Source organism: Manihot esculenta, chromosome 6 (assembly GCF_001659605.2).
Source record: "Manihot esculenta cultivar AM560-2 chromosome 6, M.esculenta_v8, whole genome shotgun sequence".
Taxonomy (NCBI): Eukaryota; Viridiplantae; Streptophyta; class Magnoliopsida; order Malpighiales; family Euphorbiaceae; genus Manihot; species Manihot esculenta.
In genome coordinates this window covers 14716622-14733964 of record NC_035166.2, presented here as the reverse complement: position 1 = coordinate 14733964, position 17343 = coordinate 14716622, and the positions used below count along the sequence as shown (strand labels likewise).

The window sequence follows — 17343 nt, the reverse complement described above, 5'->3', positions numbered from 1 at the left end:
TAAAATTCTTATTTAGAATAAAAGATTTTAAAATTTTTTAACTTGAAAAATTCTCATTTATATAAAAATTTATTTAAAATTTTTTCTTCTAAAATCATTAACACCAAACATAAAGTATAAGAATGTCCACTATCACTAGTTTCAATTGTATTTTCTTGTTGCCTATTTGTGGTTCTAGTCTAATCATTAACATATGCTTGCAATTCCAAAATTTTGGATTTGAAGAGATCATCTCTTATTTAGTACTAAGCACTTTTATTTTAAAAAAAATATAAGCACATTTATTAACATTATTAAAAACGATATTAAATAAAATATTTTAATTATTAAATATTATAAAAAAAATTAAAATACTACTAATAGAGAAAAACTAATTAGTAAACTTTCTCATACCATAAAAATTAAATAATAAAATAATTTAATTTACTTATAAAAATACTTTTCAATATTTATTATAAATCCACTAAATATAATATAAAACTAATTTATTCGACTAAAGCTAATAAGCAATTATCTTGCAAAATACACTACTGATTTTCATAGAGAAGTTTCTTTTAGTAATCGAGAAAATTAAATTTTTATTTAAATTATAACAAGATTATGAAATAAAGTGAAACTTATTTATATATATATATATATAGAATTGAAAATAAAATTGGATTTTTTCTTTTTAGTGGCAAATAAATAAAACTATAAGAAAATAAAATAAGTGTATAAATGAAATAGAATCAGTTGGTCCTGTTTACTAAATATAAAATTCTAAATTTACAATCTTATAAACTACCAAAGAGTTATTTTAAAGTTTTCACTATAATATGGCATTTTGCAATTGCAATTTAATTAATCAATAATTACTTATTATCATTATAAATTTTAATATTTTATTTAAATATTTTTAAATTTACATTGTCAAATACTTTTTATAGAAGAAAAAGATTTTGCTTCAAATTTTTTAATACATTTATTAAAAGTTTTGAACAAATTATTTATTATATCTATGTAGTTTTTAAATTTTTATAATAATTAAAATATTAATTTTTTAATTATAAAAATAATATTTTATTATTAAAAAATAATATTATATTATGTTAAAACTTATTTGACTCTTAACAAAACTATATGGACTTAATTGATTTAAAATTTTAAATTAACTTATTTAATATTTGAAAAAAATAGATAAGAGTTTAATTGAATTTATTTCTATTGAATTTGTGCAGAGTTTAAAAGAAAATGAGATAATAAGATAATAAAATAATTTTTTAAATATTTTTAAGTATTTAGATAATAATAAAATTACTAATATTTCAAATGAAAATAATTTTGAAAATTAACATAACCACTTTATTATATGTTTTTTAAAATCATTTAATTATATCTTACAATTTTTATTTTTTAAATTTGAATTTATTACTTAATATTTTAATATTGTGATAATTATTTTTAATATTTTTAAATAATATTTAAGTTTATTATTTTAATAATCATATCTAGAATTTATAATTGTTTTAATATTATATATGTGAATCAAAACCTATAAATTTAATGTAGATTTGTTAAAAAATATCAAAATTTTAAATGTACAAAATATCTCAACATTAAGATAAAAATTATTAAAATATATTTAAATATTAATTAATTACCAAATAAAATTAATTAAATTTAAAAAATTAACAATTTAAATCTAATAATATGATATTATAATAATTATTTTAATATTTTAAATAATATTTAAATTTATTATTTTAATAATCTTTATCTCAAAACATTTAATCCAAAATTATCAAAATTATTATTTTTTAATAACTATTCTATGTAATTACAAAATAAAATTAATTAAACTCATAAATAAAAATTTAAATATATATTAATTTTAAATAATAAATATCTAAAATAATATATGAGTAATTTATTAATTTAAAATTATTTAAATAATAAAATTATTATTTATTTTTAAATTTAAAGCATAATAAATAAATAAAAAAACTTAAAGACATAATCGACAATTTTAATATTTCTCTCTTTCGATTTTTATATATAATATAAATAATTATAGTGAAACTTATTAATAATTAATTTTTTAATTTTAATATTCATAAAATTTTAAAAAATTATACTAATTAATTGATCCCTAGTGAGGTTATTTTGATTTTTCTCCATTTAAAATTTCCATAATCAAACATAAAGGTAATGAGAGACGTCCATCAGAAATGCAGGCACACATACTCTACGAGTACACCCTGTCACAAATAAATTGCTGATTTTAGATTCAAAACCCAGTTATATGAGTTATTTCTTCCCCCCTTTCTCTATCCATTTCTCGCCCCTGATTTCTTCTCTGCAACTCATAATTTGTCCTTCTCTGCAATTTTCTAAAACCCTAAGGCTTCTCCTTCTTCCTTTTTAGCCCCTCATCACTTTCAAATTTCTGTACTCATCTCCTCCCAGATTTCCATTGCGTTAGGGTTTTCCTTTCCCCCCCTTTTTTTGTTTTTTCTTTACATTTTGATACATTTCTGATGCTCGATAGTGGTGTTCCAAAATTCTCGCCTTCTGATTTCTTGGATCTGGTCATGGATTCGCGAGATTTGTCTGCTTCCCAGTCCACTACCGCCGTGAATCGAGATACTGCTACTGCCACTGTTGCGTCTGCGTCATCGTCCACCACCCCCACCGCTGCTGACGACGATGCCGTTCTATCTGTTACTGCTGCTCTTGCCAAGGATGCTGCCTCGCATTTCCATTCTCGCCGTTACACAGAGTGCCTTGCTGTTTTACATCAGCTGAAGTTAAAGAAAGAAGACGATCCCAAAGTAATTACATATGCATCCAACTATATTGATATGGTTGCATTCCTATTCTTGATTTTTGGATTTAGTCGAGTAATGGATGCCGCTTAAATGTTTTATTTATCCTTTTAAGTGGAAATGACAGTTTAAGCATGGAGATTTTAAGTTTCAAGTGTTGTGTTGGTACTTCAGTTGATTTTTGTTTGGTCAGAATTAGTTTCTTTATGGGAATGCGTTTGATGAACTGTTAATTTGGAGTTTATTGATATTTTGGGCTGATGTTATTTAATAGCTTGCTTAGGTTGAGTAAACTCTTGGGGAAGTTCTCGTTTCACTTTGTTCAAATTTAACGAACACACACAAACACTTATATTTAGGATAAAAGACTGAGCAAGATTCATCATTTTGGATTTAGTCGAGTAACGGATGCCGCTTAAATGTTTCATTTATCCTTTTAAGTGGAAATGACAGTTTAAGCATGGAGATTTTAAGTTTCAATTGTCATGAGACTGTTTTGAATGTTGTGGTTGAACCAATCATCCCTTTTCATTTGTTAAAACCAGTTCTGGTTTCAGGTTTGGAATTTATGCATTGTTAGTGATACCTTCTCTTCTGCTTCTTTTCTAGTTGTATTGTCTATTTTAATTTAGGTCGCCATGATCAGTTTGTCATTCTGGAGCAGTATAAATTATGTTAATTCACGGTAGAGAATTGCATGCATCGATATTGACATATTATGATATGCGTCCTGTACAGAATACCAAATTTTGAAGTTAGGTTCCATTTGTTTCTTGATCTTGGCCTGAAATTTCCAAACTGAAATTTTGTATGTTAGTATATTACTTTAGTGTTTTTATAATAGAGTATATCAAGGGACAAGACTGACAGATTGTGTATTTACTTGATTGAATAATTGTGCTTCACTATGCCTCCAACCACTGCTTATAAAGTACAATTACACTGCTGAGAACTGTTTCAGCTATTTTAAGGTATTCAAATAATCTGTATTGCTAAATTTGATTCTTTTATTGATTAATCAGATCTTTCTGTTTGCATGTAGGGTGAGATGCAATATTATCTTAACTTCCTGATAATCAATCTGATCTGCATCATCCTTACTGTAGCCTATCTATGACTAATATAGTCCATATTGCAGGCATTTAAGTGGTCATCAATGTAAAATTTGATATGTTGAGTTGTATGATTTGTTTTGTCCAAGTATTTTCCTTTCATTGAGTCTATTTTCTATATTTTCACTCCATGTTTAATATTCATCAGGTGATTCATAATATTGCTATTGCGGAGTATTTTTGTGATGGTTGTTCAGATACAAGGAAGTTGCTTGAAGTACTAAATAACATAAAGGTATGATCCATTGATGGTTACACATTCACAAATAATTGGCCCTCTATCTTGTGGTTCCGAAATTAATAAGTTGCACCATTTGGGGGGGGGGGGGGGGGTTGGTGGTTGTTGTGGACCACTTGTGGTTTCTTCGTCGTGATGCACTCAAGGAATTTTTCCTTTATTTATCAAGGTTGAATGAATTCAAAATGAAAGGGATAAAAAAGGAAGAATTGATGAATCATAAACCCTTTTCTTCTTGCTAGTACATGATGGTACGTAGAGGGATCATAATTTTGCAGAAATAGAATCCTAAGTAGGGCTGGTTGGCAAAAAGACCATGGAAGGATATTTCATATTGTTATACAACATGAAATGAATTTTATAGAAGGGTTAGTCATAGTCTTGTGCTTTGCACAAGTAATTGTTCAAACTGTTTAAGTCATTATAGTGTGAAATTCTCTAAACATGACAGTGCAGTCAGGTCTATATGTTGAGCTTGGGGTTGTCTCTACCAAAATGGCTTAAGCCAATTTGGCTTGATGCCTGATAATCCTCCTCTCAAGTTCAACTGGAGCAAAGTCAAGTTTATAGATCCATTTGTCACTTGTGCTGCATTCAGTGGCCTATTCACTAGAGTCTGGCCTCTTCTTTTTGGCTTAGCCACATTAGTCTAACTATTTTTTTTTTCACTAGTCCATGGATCCTCTTGGGTCTAGCTCACTGTGGTACTGCCCATTTTCCTTTTTGGGTCCTAGAATGTGATCTTTTTTATACCATGTGAAATTCTTTGACCAAGATATTGCAGATAATAGTTGGCAAAGGTCAATGGCTTAAGTCAATTTAGCTTAGCGTCCCCTTGCTACATATTTTTCTTTTTTTTTTTGCCAATGTGGGACATCCAAAAATTGTAATCGGAATACTGATAGAATTTAACTGAAATATATTCCTAATATCAACATGTCTAGAGAGGTTAAACTTCAATAATAAAATTACACATTTAAATGGGAAATAAACTCTATTATTTAGAACAAGGAGAAATTTTGCTTCATTTTGGCTTTTTTTTAAAATAAAATTTCCAGTTTGGAATCTAATATGACTTTATTTCAATGTTGTTATTGGTTTAGAAGAAAAGTGAGCGTCATGCTTTGACTTCTGGAGAACAGGTTGATGCTGGAAATAAAGTTATTTCGGGCTCTAAAGGAAGCGGTACAACAGCGCATCAGTTTTCGCCTACAAAGAGTGAGACTCTGGTTTACATGGATGAATTTGACCCAGCAGTTGCAACATTAAATATTGTAGGTTCTTGATACTTTGATTTTGTGGTTTGCTATTGATTTTGCTTACAGTATAATGTATTTTAAATTGTCCTTTTACAGGCAATTATCTGGTTTCATCTTCATGAGTATACCAAGGCATTGTCGGTTCTAGAACCTTTGTACCACAATATTGAACCTATTGATGAGGTCTGTTATTTTAACTTACGATTCTTTTGCTTTAATGGTTTTATTTTCGTCTCATATGCTCCATTATCCATTGTGCAGACAACTGCTCTGCATGTTTGTCTTCTGTTGCTGGATGTTGCACTTGCCTGCCAGGATGCATCAAAATTTGCTGTAAGTGCAATATAAAATAGTTTTGTAACTGTTTATGTCAGATACGTTTCAAAATGTGTTCAATTCTCATTCTTTTTTTTTTTTTTAAAAAATTTACAAATATTGTGGAGTTATTTTTCGTGATCTTTCTTCTTCCAATTGTCAATCAAAGGATGACTAGAGAATCTTGCCTTTTGCTGGTACAGAACTGTAAATTGAAGAACTGTGCTATTGTTGTTGGTCTTCATGTTTCTTTCCTTGGGATTATTGATTGAAACTAACATTGATGGATTGTAATTCATTAGAATTTAGAATGATAGGGAACAAGGACCTTGGCCTAGTAGTTTGAACTATGCTGGAGACCCTGGCTGAAAAAGAAAAGGGGAAAAAAGAATCTTATGCTCCATTTTGTATTGTGGAAAACTATTTTCTATGAATTTTTCCCCCTATTTTCCAGTGTTCTGTGTGCAAAACTGAAAGTTTCAAGGAAAGCATTGGCCTGACTCTCTTGATTGGCGAAAATGACTGCATGTTAAGAACAATAGTAATTTCAGTGGCTTGAGACATATGCAAAATAAGAGTCTAAGACTCCTGCTGCAATTTGTGAAGATCCTACTAATAATAGATGAATACAATCGGAACTTGAATACCACAATCCTAATGTAGTTGCTCGTCTTTGAATAGTAAAGTTCTGCCATCTTATCTTCTTCTGTGAGTTCCATGATCTCCTTGTTGTTAGTGTTTTCCCACAAAAGCATTGATGTCACTCCTCTCTTGGAGTAGTTTGTGGTTTTGGCTGAAGTGATATAATGGGTTCCTTTAGGGTATCAACTATCATCTTCTATCTTTGGGATTAGATTCTCTAACTCTACTTCGAACTAAAACAATTTCTTGCATGTATGACCAACAAAGTAAAATTCATCACAATAGTAACAAATGTTTGGCCCTTCTTTGCGCTAGTTCTATTTGGTGAGCTTTTTAATGAACGGAGAGGCAATACTTCCTAATTTGGAACTCGACGCATTGCTTGCATTGGTGCCATATGATCCCCTCATAATCTTGGAAGGAATTGTTGTAGGTTGTGCAGTGAATTAGGAAGTTTTCTTCCATTCACTACTCTCCAGTTATTGCTTACGTTCAAAATTTCAAATACTTGTGCTAGATTCATGGTAGTCACTAAATTTCGTGGGTTCTGCATATTCATGTCAAGGCATATGCCTTCACTCAATCCTGCTATGTGCAAAAGAATCCACCTGTTGGTTGACATGAATGTTGTCACTCGAGTCAACAAATTATGGGATTATCACCTTAACTGTACCTAGCTGTTTTAGATTAGCCAACTTGTCCAATTGGTTGGCTCAAAGTGGAGGACCAAAATTCAAGCTACGATATTATTTAAATACTACCCATGATATCTAAAGTTCCTTTTGTTCAAGTTGAACGTACCAAAGTTGTGCTTCACCCAACATATGAAATGTTGCTAGCTAACTTTATCTAATTCAGGCGTCCTTTGGTTGCAAAAAAAAAAAAATCATTCACAATTATGTACCCAACTCAATGGATCTGTCGAACCATCACAGGTGGGGAAAACCAATTTTTTGTATTGTGGAAGCCCCAATTCTACTGAGTGTCAGTTCCATCTTCAATTCGAACGCCTCTATTCAGAGCACTTAATATGTGTTCAAGTCTCTGTTGCAATTGTCATGGGGATTACTAAAAAAATTTTGTAATTGTAGATACGAATTTTGCAGCTGGTTCACTATCCAAGACTCTGATTGAGCGAACCTGGCTTTCATCCTTGCTTCTTTTTGAACTAATCTTAGCCTCATTTTATGCCTGCACTTTGTGAAGTAAGGATTTCAGCTTCTCAATTCAGTTTGTCAAATCTATCATGATGATTGGCTTTGATACCAATTTGTTATGTGCTTGGTCGTGGATCGCATCGTAAGACAGTGAGTGAGAAAATCTTGATCCATGGGCATAGCCTTTCCTTTGTTACGATTCATTCCACATGTGTAGCCTATTGTGAATATCTGGAGAACTTGTTAGAGGGAGCTTACAACCTCAAGACTCGTTAAGTAGAGAGTGCCTTAAACCTCACAATATTGTAATTAGTTTGCTGATTATTTATTGAATGATTGTGGTCCCTTTTATAATAGAGAAATACATAGAATAAGAATGTTTAAAGGGTCCTACTGCAATTTGTGAAGATCCTGGGAATAATAGATAAATGTAATCAGAACTTAATTACTGCAATCCTAATTTAGCTGGATGGCTTTAAGAAGTAAAATTCTACCATCTTATCTTCTTCTACCATGATTTCTATCACCTTCTCATTGTTAGTGTTTTCCGACAAAAGCAGCCATAACAATTATGGATTCTTTGGTGATTTGAAAAATACAAAAAATATTTAAAGTCCCCGTATCTCTCTCTCTCTCTCTTCTCCTTTTTTGTTTGCTCTCATAATCACCAAGGACCAGTTATAGATGCTGCCTTTTTGAAATCAATAGAAAGACTAGGAATTTTTTTTTTTTAGTTTGTTGTTCAAGAAAAAACAAAATAAAAAGATACCATTGTTTACAAGAGACGTTGCATCCTGAGATCCAGGTGTGCCTCAGCCAGGGTGCCTCGCTTTGCCTTCCCCGGCACCTTAACAACACCGATTCTTTCTGCTGTAGACTTGGGATGTTGGCTTCAAAAGGCTATTCTTTGACACAAAATATGACCTTACCACTAATTATTGGAAATGATTCTTCTAAACTACCACAAGCAGGTTTATTTTATTCCTGGTGAATCACAGGGATCTCCTGAACTACATCCACTTGGTTGGTTTGACATTGAATCACCCAAAAGGTCATGGTAAAAGCATTTGTAGTGTTGTACTACTTGTAGGCATTTTCCATATGAAATTTATTGATAATTTGCTCGTCTGATGTCTATAAACAAAACACAGCTGCTAGAATCATCATTTTACTGCTCAGTTAAGCATTTTTCTTCTATTGTTTTTGTTTTAAAAAGTATTTACTAAACATTTCTGGACATATTGTTACAAGTAAAATTTGACAAAATATGTTGGGTAAATGTATGACTTTTGCTTTTGCTATTAACAAAAGTAAAAAAGACATCCTTCTATATTTTTATTGAGTAGGTGAAGGCAGTAAATTGATGATGGTGGCGGTGGCAGAGGTATGAATGCTATGGTTGGAGTGATTGTGTCTTTGGAGCTGTACCCATGGTATATATAGACTGGGGGGACTGCATAGCAGTTGTGATGCTGGTCATGATAATAGGACATTGGCAGAAAATCAAGTGCAAAACTCTTTGGGGCTCAAGGATTTAGGTGGTTAAAGGTCTGGGTAAATTTTGGGTTTAGGCTTGGTCAATCAGGTACAATTTTGGTAGTCAATTCCTGGTGTGGGGCTTATCAATCAGAGTGTGAAGAAGTTCCTTCTGTTGAAGGCTTGTGTTTTAGATGGATGGGTATTTTGTTTTCACTCACTCGCCTACAGTTTAGAGTTTATCTAATGAAGAGAAGCTTACTTTTTTTGGTTCCATTCTCTCCTGGCAATTAATTGGAATTTGAAACCTTCGACCATGGTGGGGTTGTGGTTTACTCATTACTCTATGGATTCTGTACTACAATCATATTAAAGTTTCTGGCAGTTGATGGCACTTGAGGTTGATTCTAAATTGCAATATAAAAGCAAAATAGTCCAATATGAAGTTGGTCTCTAAAGTGCCTTTACCCCATCATTCTCTCAAAATAACTTTGCAGTTTTGCATATCATCACAAATGACAAGATTCTTTTCCATTTCTGACAGCATGATTTAACATATAATGTTTAATTTTCTGTTGTATTTTATTGCTTGGTTAGCAAGATGTCCCAATTGACATTTTTCTTCTTTTCCCTGATCAGGATGTTCTGATTTATCTAGAAAAAGCTTTTGGTGTTAGCTGTGTGAGTCAAGGGGATAATGCAAGCACCGCACAGCAACAATCTGCAAATCAAGTTGCCAAGTTGTCTGCTGTTCCGAACTCATCGGCTTTGGACGCTTCTAATTTGGATTTGGCACCTGGTGGGAATTCTTTGGAAAATTCTTTGTCGAAAACTTTATCATTATCAGACGAGTCACTCGAGTATGAAACCATGTTTGCACTGGACATAAGTGGACAGAACCTGACACGGCCATCTGGTTTCTCATCTTCAAATGATCTTTCCAGGACCCAAGTTGATAGGTCTTTGTCTACCATTGATCTGAAGCTTAAGTTGCAGCTTTACAAGGTCCAATTTCTACTTCTCACAAGGAATTTAAAACAAGCAAAGCGTGAAGTCAAGCTTGCTATGAACATTGCACGCGGGAGAGACTCGTCAATGGCTCTCCTCTTGAAGTCTCAACTTGAATATGCTCGTGGGAATCATCGTAAAGCCATCAAATTGTTGATGGCATCAAGTAATCGAACAGAGATGGGGATTTCAAGCATGTTCAACAACCTTGGTTGCATTTATTATCAGCTTGGGAAATACCATGCATCATCTGTCCTCTTTTCCAAGGCACTAACTAGTAGTTCATCTCTTCAGAAGGACAAGCCTCTGAAACTGTTAACCTTTTCACAAGATAAATCTCTCCTTATTATGTACAATTGTGGGATACAACACTTGGCTTGTGGGAAACCCTTGTTGGCTGCTCGCTTTTTCCAGAAAACAAGTTTAATTTTTTATAACCTTCCTATCTTGTGGCTCCGGCTTGCTGAGTGTTGTCTGATGGCTTTAGAAAAGGGACTTATAAAAGCTGGTCGAACTCCATCAGACAAATCAGAAATTATAGTTCATGTTATTGGCAAGGGAAAATGGAGGCATCTTGCAATAGAAAACGGAAATTCAAGAAATGGATATTTGGATTCAACTGAAAGGGATGACTTGTGTTTGGGTAGTGATGGCCAACCCAAGCTCTCTTTGACCCTTGCCCGGCAGTGTCTTCTAAATGCTCTACATTTGTTGGACTGTTCTGATATGAAACATTTGAAGTCCAGTTTGCCTTCCAGTATCTCCTTGGAAGAAAATGAATCCAGTGAAGCAGGACCTCTCAAGAACTCAAGCCACAAGAGTTTGACTGGCCTAGATACCAAAGCATCAACTTTATTTGGGGCCTTAGGTCAGCCTACTGCAAATGGGGATGTGAAAGAGCAGAAGGGAGCGACAGGTCAGGAAATGATGCAGAATTCCATCTCTTACTTTGAAGATATTCGTAGGAGAGAGAATCAGATGATTAAGCAAGCTCTTCTCGCTAACTTGGCTTACGTAGAGTTGGAGCTAGAAAATCCCGAAAAGGCCTTGTCCATTGCAATTTCTCTCTTGGAACTCCCAGAATGCTCAAGAATTTATTTTTTTCTTGGTCATGTATATGCAGCTGAGGCCCTGTGCTTGCTGAACAAACCTAAGGAAGCTGCTGAGCACTTGTGGATTTATTTGTCTGGAGGATTTAATGTTGAGTTGCCCTTCAGCCAGGAGGACTTGGAGCAATGGCGAGTAGAGAAAACTTACGATTGTGAAGATACTAATGGAGGATCAGCCACTGCCAAGATTTCTTCCCCTGAGGAATCACAAGGTATCAAGTTCCTCAAACCAGAAGAGGCGCGAGGTACTCTTTATGCCAATTTTGCAGCCATGCATGCAGCGCAAGGTGAGCTTGAGCGTGCCCACCATTTTGTGACCCAAGCATTATCCCTTATACCAGACAGTCCAAAGGCCACTTTGACAGCCGTTTATGTGGATCTTATGTTCAGTAAGTCACAAGCAGCTATTTCCAAGTTAAAACAGTGTAGTCGGGTCAAGTTCGTTCCAAGCCATGTACAATTGAATAAATCTTGATGGCTGCCAGCGGCTTCTAATTCTTGTGTTTGGCTCACCTCCCTGTGTTAGTTAGTGGGTAGATCAGCAATCCTTTATAGGGTTTTGTAACATATATATAGTTCCAGTCAAGGGAATAAATTTTCTTTTTGTTTCCCCCCTTTTTTTTATCTATTTTTGATATCTAGGGTTCATTAATTGGTGTGGGCAAGAGTGTTTTGAATAGAGCGGATGCCCACCTTTCAAATTTATGTTGTGCTCTTCTTTGGATGACAGAAAAAAAAGAAATTATTCATTATTTTCTCATGAAGTTTCAATTGTTCCTACAAACTTGGGTGAATGCGTTATCTGGCCCTTATCCTTTATTTGGGAAGCTATTTTGCACCTCTATTTTGCTCACATCTAATTTCTCAGTTTACACTTTGTAATAGTATAATTATTTAAGACTTTTGTTGTCATTTGACATTTTCACTTTTTTTATTATATTTCATATTTGATTTTTATGAAAGTGAAACTATTTTTCTGATTGAATTACATATATTAACGCTCTTAAGAAGAGCAACATTGATGATGGCAGGAGAATTGTACACTACCAAATTAACTCTTTAATTTGATTTAATTAAAGAAGGATGTTTTTCCCTCTTGATAATGCATGGTAGGACCGGATTTTCGATTTATTATTTCTATGATATTAAGAAATCTCTTGTTTATTATTTACTTGTAATGGTGATTCGTAAATATACAACTCTATAGACAAATGTATAAATTATATTTTAATTCTTAAAATTATAATTAATAATCAGTTTATATATTTTTAAAATTAAATAATTAAATTTTTTTATTTTTATTTCAGCACCGTCAACTCTGTTTATATATTTTTAAAATCAAATAACTAAACTTTTTTTTCATTCCATTCAAACAAACCATTCTTCTATTCATTTCTATAATAATGGCTGGTCAACCTCTAAATTTTTTTTTTTTTTCTAAAATACAGAACAACACGTATAAAAACAATTTTTAGATCTAAAAATCTAAATCTGATTCTCAACACATAAATCCACTGTCCAATTGCTGTTTCCGTCCAAATTTTGTGAATACAATCGGAATATTTCATCTGCATCAATCGTTGCACGATACATAGCTTTACCAAATATTGTTTTGCTGTTACTTAGATTTCTTATATTATTCCCATTAGTATCCAGTAAGTATAGCAGACCATTTTTATCAAAATTCAGCTTCACATTACCTCGAGCATTTGCTGGACGCGATCTCCAGTAAAAGTAATCACTTTGATCTGGGTATTCCACTGGGAACAAAACCAGATTTCCATTCTTTCTCATCCTGAGCGCAAATCTTCCACTTGAATGAACTATGTCGGAGATGCTACACACCAAATGTTCCTGCCCTGGTAAGATGGTGTCTGTAGGAGCATAAAAAGTCTGCCATATGAAGTTGGAATCCGAATCATATATGGGAATATTTGCAATGAATTTGGATTCAATTCCCTGCTGCTGCAGAATGAGTTCACCTTGAGCATTAAGGATCAAAGTAGCATTCCTAGAGAGAGGTGGATCCTCACGGTTAGCTGTCCAAATGACAGTTCTCTGATGGATTCTAAACAACCATATGCCTACAGCAAAGCCGACTCCTTGTGGGTAAAAACCAAAGGCGAAATGGCCAGATTCTGAAGACCAATACGAATTGTTAGTGGGTGTGAGAGACGAACCTAGGCTGATGATACTTCGTTGAGCTGTTGCCAGAGAAGATATTGAACTCAGAAGAAGAAAAATTAGGAACATTGCTGCAAATTTTGTGATTATGTTCTTAGCTAGAGAGAGATATAATTAAAAGCTTTTACTTTTAATTGGGATGAGTAAATTTTGGCATTCAATTCCGGGGAGTCAAATTCTTGGCATTCAGTTGTTAGTGGGTGTTGATGTAAAAGTTTATTTTTAAATGTGTTATATAGTCTAAGAGGTATTTTATAAAGATAAAATATTTCACTAATAATTTATAAATGAATTAACTGAAAAATGGATAGAGGTGTCCATTTAAACAGAATAAAAATAAAAAAATTTAAATGTTCGATTTTAAAAGTATAAGGAGTGATAGAATAAAAATAAAAGAATTTTAAGTATTTGATTTTAAAAATATAAAGAGTGATTCGTTAATTATATTAAGACTCAAAAACTAAAATATAATTTATATTTAAATGTTTTTATCAATATTTTTCAATTTAATAAAGTTTTCGATCAAAAGGGGTGGGAGAATTAGAATAACCGTAATAATTTATTTAATTTTATAATAATAATAAGACTAAAAAATTATTATTTTATATATTTTCACATTTATAATTAAAATTTTTTATTTTGATAAAAAAAACCTTAAAAGTACTAGAAGGTTCAAAGAAAACTTTTTTGTTTTTAGGACCGTAATCGAATCGAATCGAATCGAGTCGAGTTTTAATAAGTTCAGACTCGATTAGAAAATAAATTTAAAAGTTCAAGTTCGACTCGTTTTTATTTATAATCTCAAGCTCGATTTATAAAATAAATATGAAATTCGAGTTCGGTTCGAACTCGATTCGTAATAAACTCGTTTATTACATTAATAAGTCAATTCAAACTCTATTCAAAAAACTCGAATCTGATGAAGGAAAGGAGGACTGTGGTAGCGCCGATTTTAATTTGATAATTTTTTAGACTCGTTAATATAATAAACGAGTTTATTACGAATATTTTAAAAGATTTCAATTTGATAATTTTTTATGAAGGACTATAGTAGCGCCAAATTTCAAACTCTATTTGAAATCAAAATGTTTCGGAGGATTTAAATTTGATAATTTTTTTAATCAATTATCTTGTTTGGAATTAGAATTTATTTTTTTAATTCATTTTAAAAGAAATTAAAACTGTGTATGATTTTGTAAAAAATTATTTAAAATAATTTTTTTGAAAAATGAAATGTTGCTAAGACAATATGTTTCATTTTTTTTTTAATTCATTATAAAAAGAAATTGAAATTGTGTATAATTTTATAAGAATTTATTTAAAATATTTTTTTAAAAAAAATAAAATGTTCCTAAGTAATTAGATAATATGTTTCATCTGATCAAGAAACACTACTTTTCAATTCTGCTTGTCGAGATCTATATATAGATATTATTATGCATATGGGATTTCTTGGCCAGTCAATACCACACTTCTGCCGTGCTCACCATTATCAATGATGGACTACTCTTCATCATTTGAAGTAAGAGTCTGGACAATATGTGAATGATTTTTTTTCACAGATTCAACCAATTTGGAATTAATTATCTCAAACTAAAATCAATGAGGATCATCTCTATCTCATTCAGGTTGTCATGGCTCTTCGACTTGAATATGAAGTCAGTTCATGCAGCCTTGCTCTATCGAGATCCTCTTCCTATATTAAATACTACCATTCAAGAAATAATTTTTGAAGAAACTCGTCTCAGTCTGGACAAAATTGTAGCAACTCATTCTCGTTCTATTGCTAAAAAATTAGGTAATCAATTTTGTAAGAATTCCTATCATAGAGTGCAAATATTGTCATAGTATTGGTCACATTCTTGAAAATTGTCCTACTCGCCCTCTTCGACCAAAGAATGGTTCTTTCAAGCCTAAGAATATCACAAAGACTAGATCTTCTTCCCTCGCAGTTGTCACTACTAAGGTTTCTACTACTATTACGATAAGTGACCTTGAGGCTCTTTTTAAACAGGTTTTCTTCTCTAATTTCTCTTCTTCAAGTGCTATGTCTGTCTTTTAGATAACTCTTCTTGATTGTTTGACTTAGCCTGTTGTAACCATATGACCTTTGACCCTATAGTTTTATCAAATCCAACTTCTATTTCCACTTTGCCACTTATAAATATTGCTAATGGGACCATAATGAATATCACTCACACTAGCCTTGCTTCTACATCATATCTTAACTTTTCAAATATCAATCATGTCACTAATTAACTTTAAACCTCATATCTATTGGAAAATTATGTGAAAATGGATTGATAGTTATTTTTCTTCTCTTGGCTACCAGGTTTAGGATTCACAGATGGGACAGATTCTTAGGACAGATTGTAGAGTGGGCAAATTATTTGAGCTTTCATCTCACCGTATTCCACGTCAATATATATATCTGCAGCTACAACCACTCCTTCCCCTTCCTATCAGTGGCATCTCTACCTTGGTCATACTTATGCTGGTAAACTTCAACCTTTAGCCTCTCATGGTTTACTAGGAAATGCTAAGTTTGTTTTTTTTTTTTTTATACTATCAGCTTGGAAAACAATGGCCTGACATATATTCACATAGCGACCTGACATTAAATGCCTTAGAAACTTCTCGTAAAGCAGGACTAATACTCGGTAAGTTAGCTTGGCTTATATCTGCTTGCGGCCTGATATTAGATGCTTTAGAAACTTCTCGTAAAGCAAAACTAATACCCGATAGGTCAGCCTGATATTAAATGCCTTATAAATTTCTCGTGAAGTTGGACTAACACTCGCTAAGTTGAGCTGGCTTATATCCGCTTAAGGCCTGACTTTAAATGCCTTAGAAACTTCTCGACACTAACACCTGGTAGATCGGCCTAACTTATACTTGCCTTGAGGTCTGACATTAAATTCCTTAGAAACTTTTTGGGACTAACACTCAGTAGGTCGGCCTGGCTTATACCCGTCTTGAGGTATGCATTAAATGCCTTAGAAATTTCTCGGGACTAACATTCGGTAGGTCAGCCTGACTTATACCCGCCTTGTAGCCTGGCATTAAATGTCTTAGAAACTTTTCGTGAAGCAGGATTAACACCCGGTAGGTAGACTTGGCTTATACTCGTCTTGCGGCCTGGCTTTAAATGCCTTAAAAACTTCTCATAAAGCGGGACTAACATCTGATAGGTCAACCTAGCTTATATCTGCCTTGAAACCTGGCATTAAATGCCTTGTTATGTGGGACCCATGCTCGGATGGCCTTGAGGCCTTTTATGAATTTGTTTGTTTCTACGGTCCAACGCTCAAATTATATGCAGGACCCATGCTCAGATGGCCTTGTGGCCTTTGTTTACTTGTTTGTTTCCATGATCCAATGCTCGGTTATATGCAGAACTCATGCTCAGATGACCTTGTGGTCGTTTTATGAATATGTTTGTTTCCACGATCCAACGCCCGGATTATGGCCTAGCGATTGCTTTATGGCCTGACATGAGATGCCTTGTTATGCAAGACCCATGCCTAACGGAGCTGCGATCTTTTATAAATATTTTCATGGTCCAACGCCCGTATTATGACCTGGTGATTACCTTATGGCCTGGCATGAGATGCCTTATTATGCGAGACTCATGCCCAACGAAGCTGCAGTCTTTTATGAATGTTTTCACTGTCCAACGTTCGGATTATTACCTTTTTCAGTTCTCGCCCAATCGACCAGGCTGACTATTACGTCTGTGGTATGCTTATTTTCCCTAATCATCACTAGGTCCTTCCACCATTACATAAATAATCCCTACAGGCTATCAGTCAGGGAATGGTCTCGGGAGTTGTTGCTTCGGGTTTGGGTCTTTCCTCTTTCCTACCCTTCTTGGTGAACTTCCAAAGAGTGTCATTCCTTATCAGTTTCTCAATCTCATCTTTTAATTACCAACACTCCTCCATTGTATGACCATGATCTTTCTAGAAACGGCAGTACTTGGTCCTGTCTCATTTTTTCCACTTTCTCGGGATTGAACTTAGGTAGCCACTTTATTTTC

At 33.1% G+C, this 17343-nt stretch overlaps 1 protein-coding gene across 2 annotated transcripts; it reads left to right on the top strand.

Moving 5' to 3' along the window:
* The first annotated feature begins 2210 nt into the window (after positions 1–2210).
* On the top strand, positions 2211–11884 carry LOC110617400 (CCR4-NOT transcription complex subunit 10). 2 transcript variants are annotated; one of them, XM_021760149.2, is made up of 6 exons: positions 2211–2810; positions 4065–4151; positions 5261–5428; positions 5510–5596; positions 5675–5746; positions 9643–11884. In XM_021760149.2, exons 1-6 carry the CDS (start codon positions 2517–2519, stop codon positions 11593–11595), a joined length of 2661 nt encoding a protein of 886 aa, XP_021615841.1. In that variant the 5' UTR covers positions 2211–2516; the 3' UTR covers positions 11596–11884. The 2 variants fall into 2 exon arrangements, with proteins under 2 accessions (XP_021615841.1, XP_021615840.1); XM_021760148.2 differs by having other exon boundaries at positions 2212–2810; positions 5258–5428.
* The last annotated feature ends 5459 nt before the right edge of the window (positions 11885–17343 follow it).

Excerpts from the sequence above, each read along its gene's own strand:
- LOC110617400 (XM_021760148.2), top strand. The coding sequence starts at position 2,517 with ATGCTCGATAGTGGTGTTCCAAAATTCTCGCCTTCTGATTTCTTGGAT. Across the intron at positions 4,152-5,257 it reads AAGTACTAAATAACATAAAG|AAGAAAAGTGAGCGTCATGC; the intron begins GTATGATCCATT and ends TTATTGGTTTAG. Across the intron at positions 5,747-9,642 it reads AGGATGCATCAAAATTTGCT|GATGTTCTGATTTATCTAGA; the intron begins GTAAGTGCAATA and ends TTCCCTGATCAG.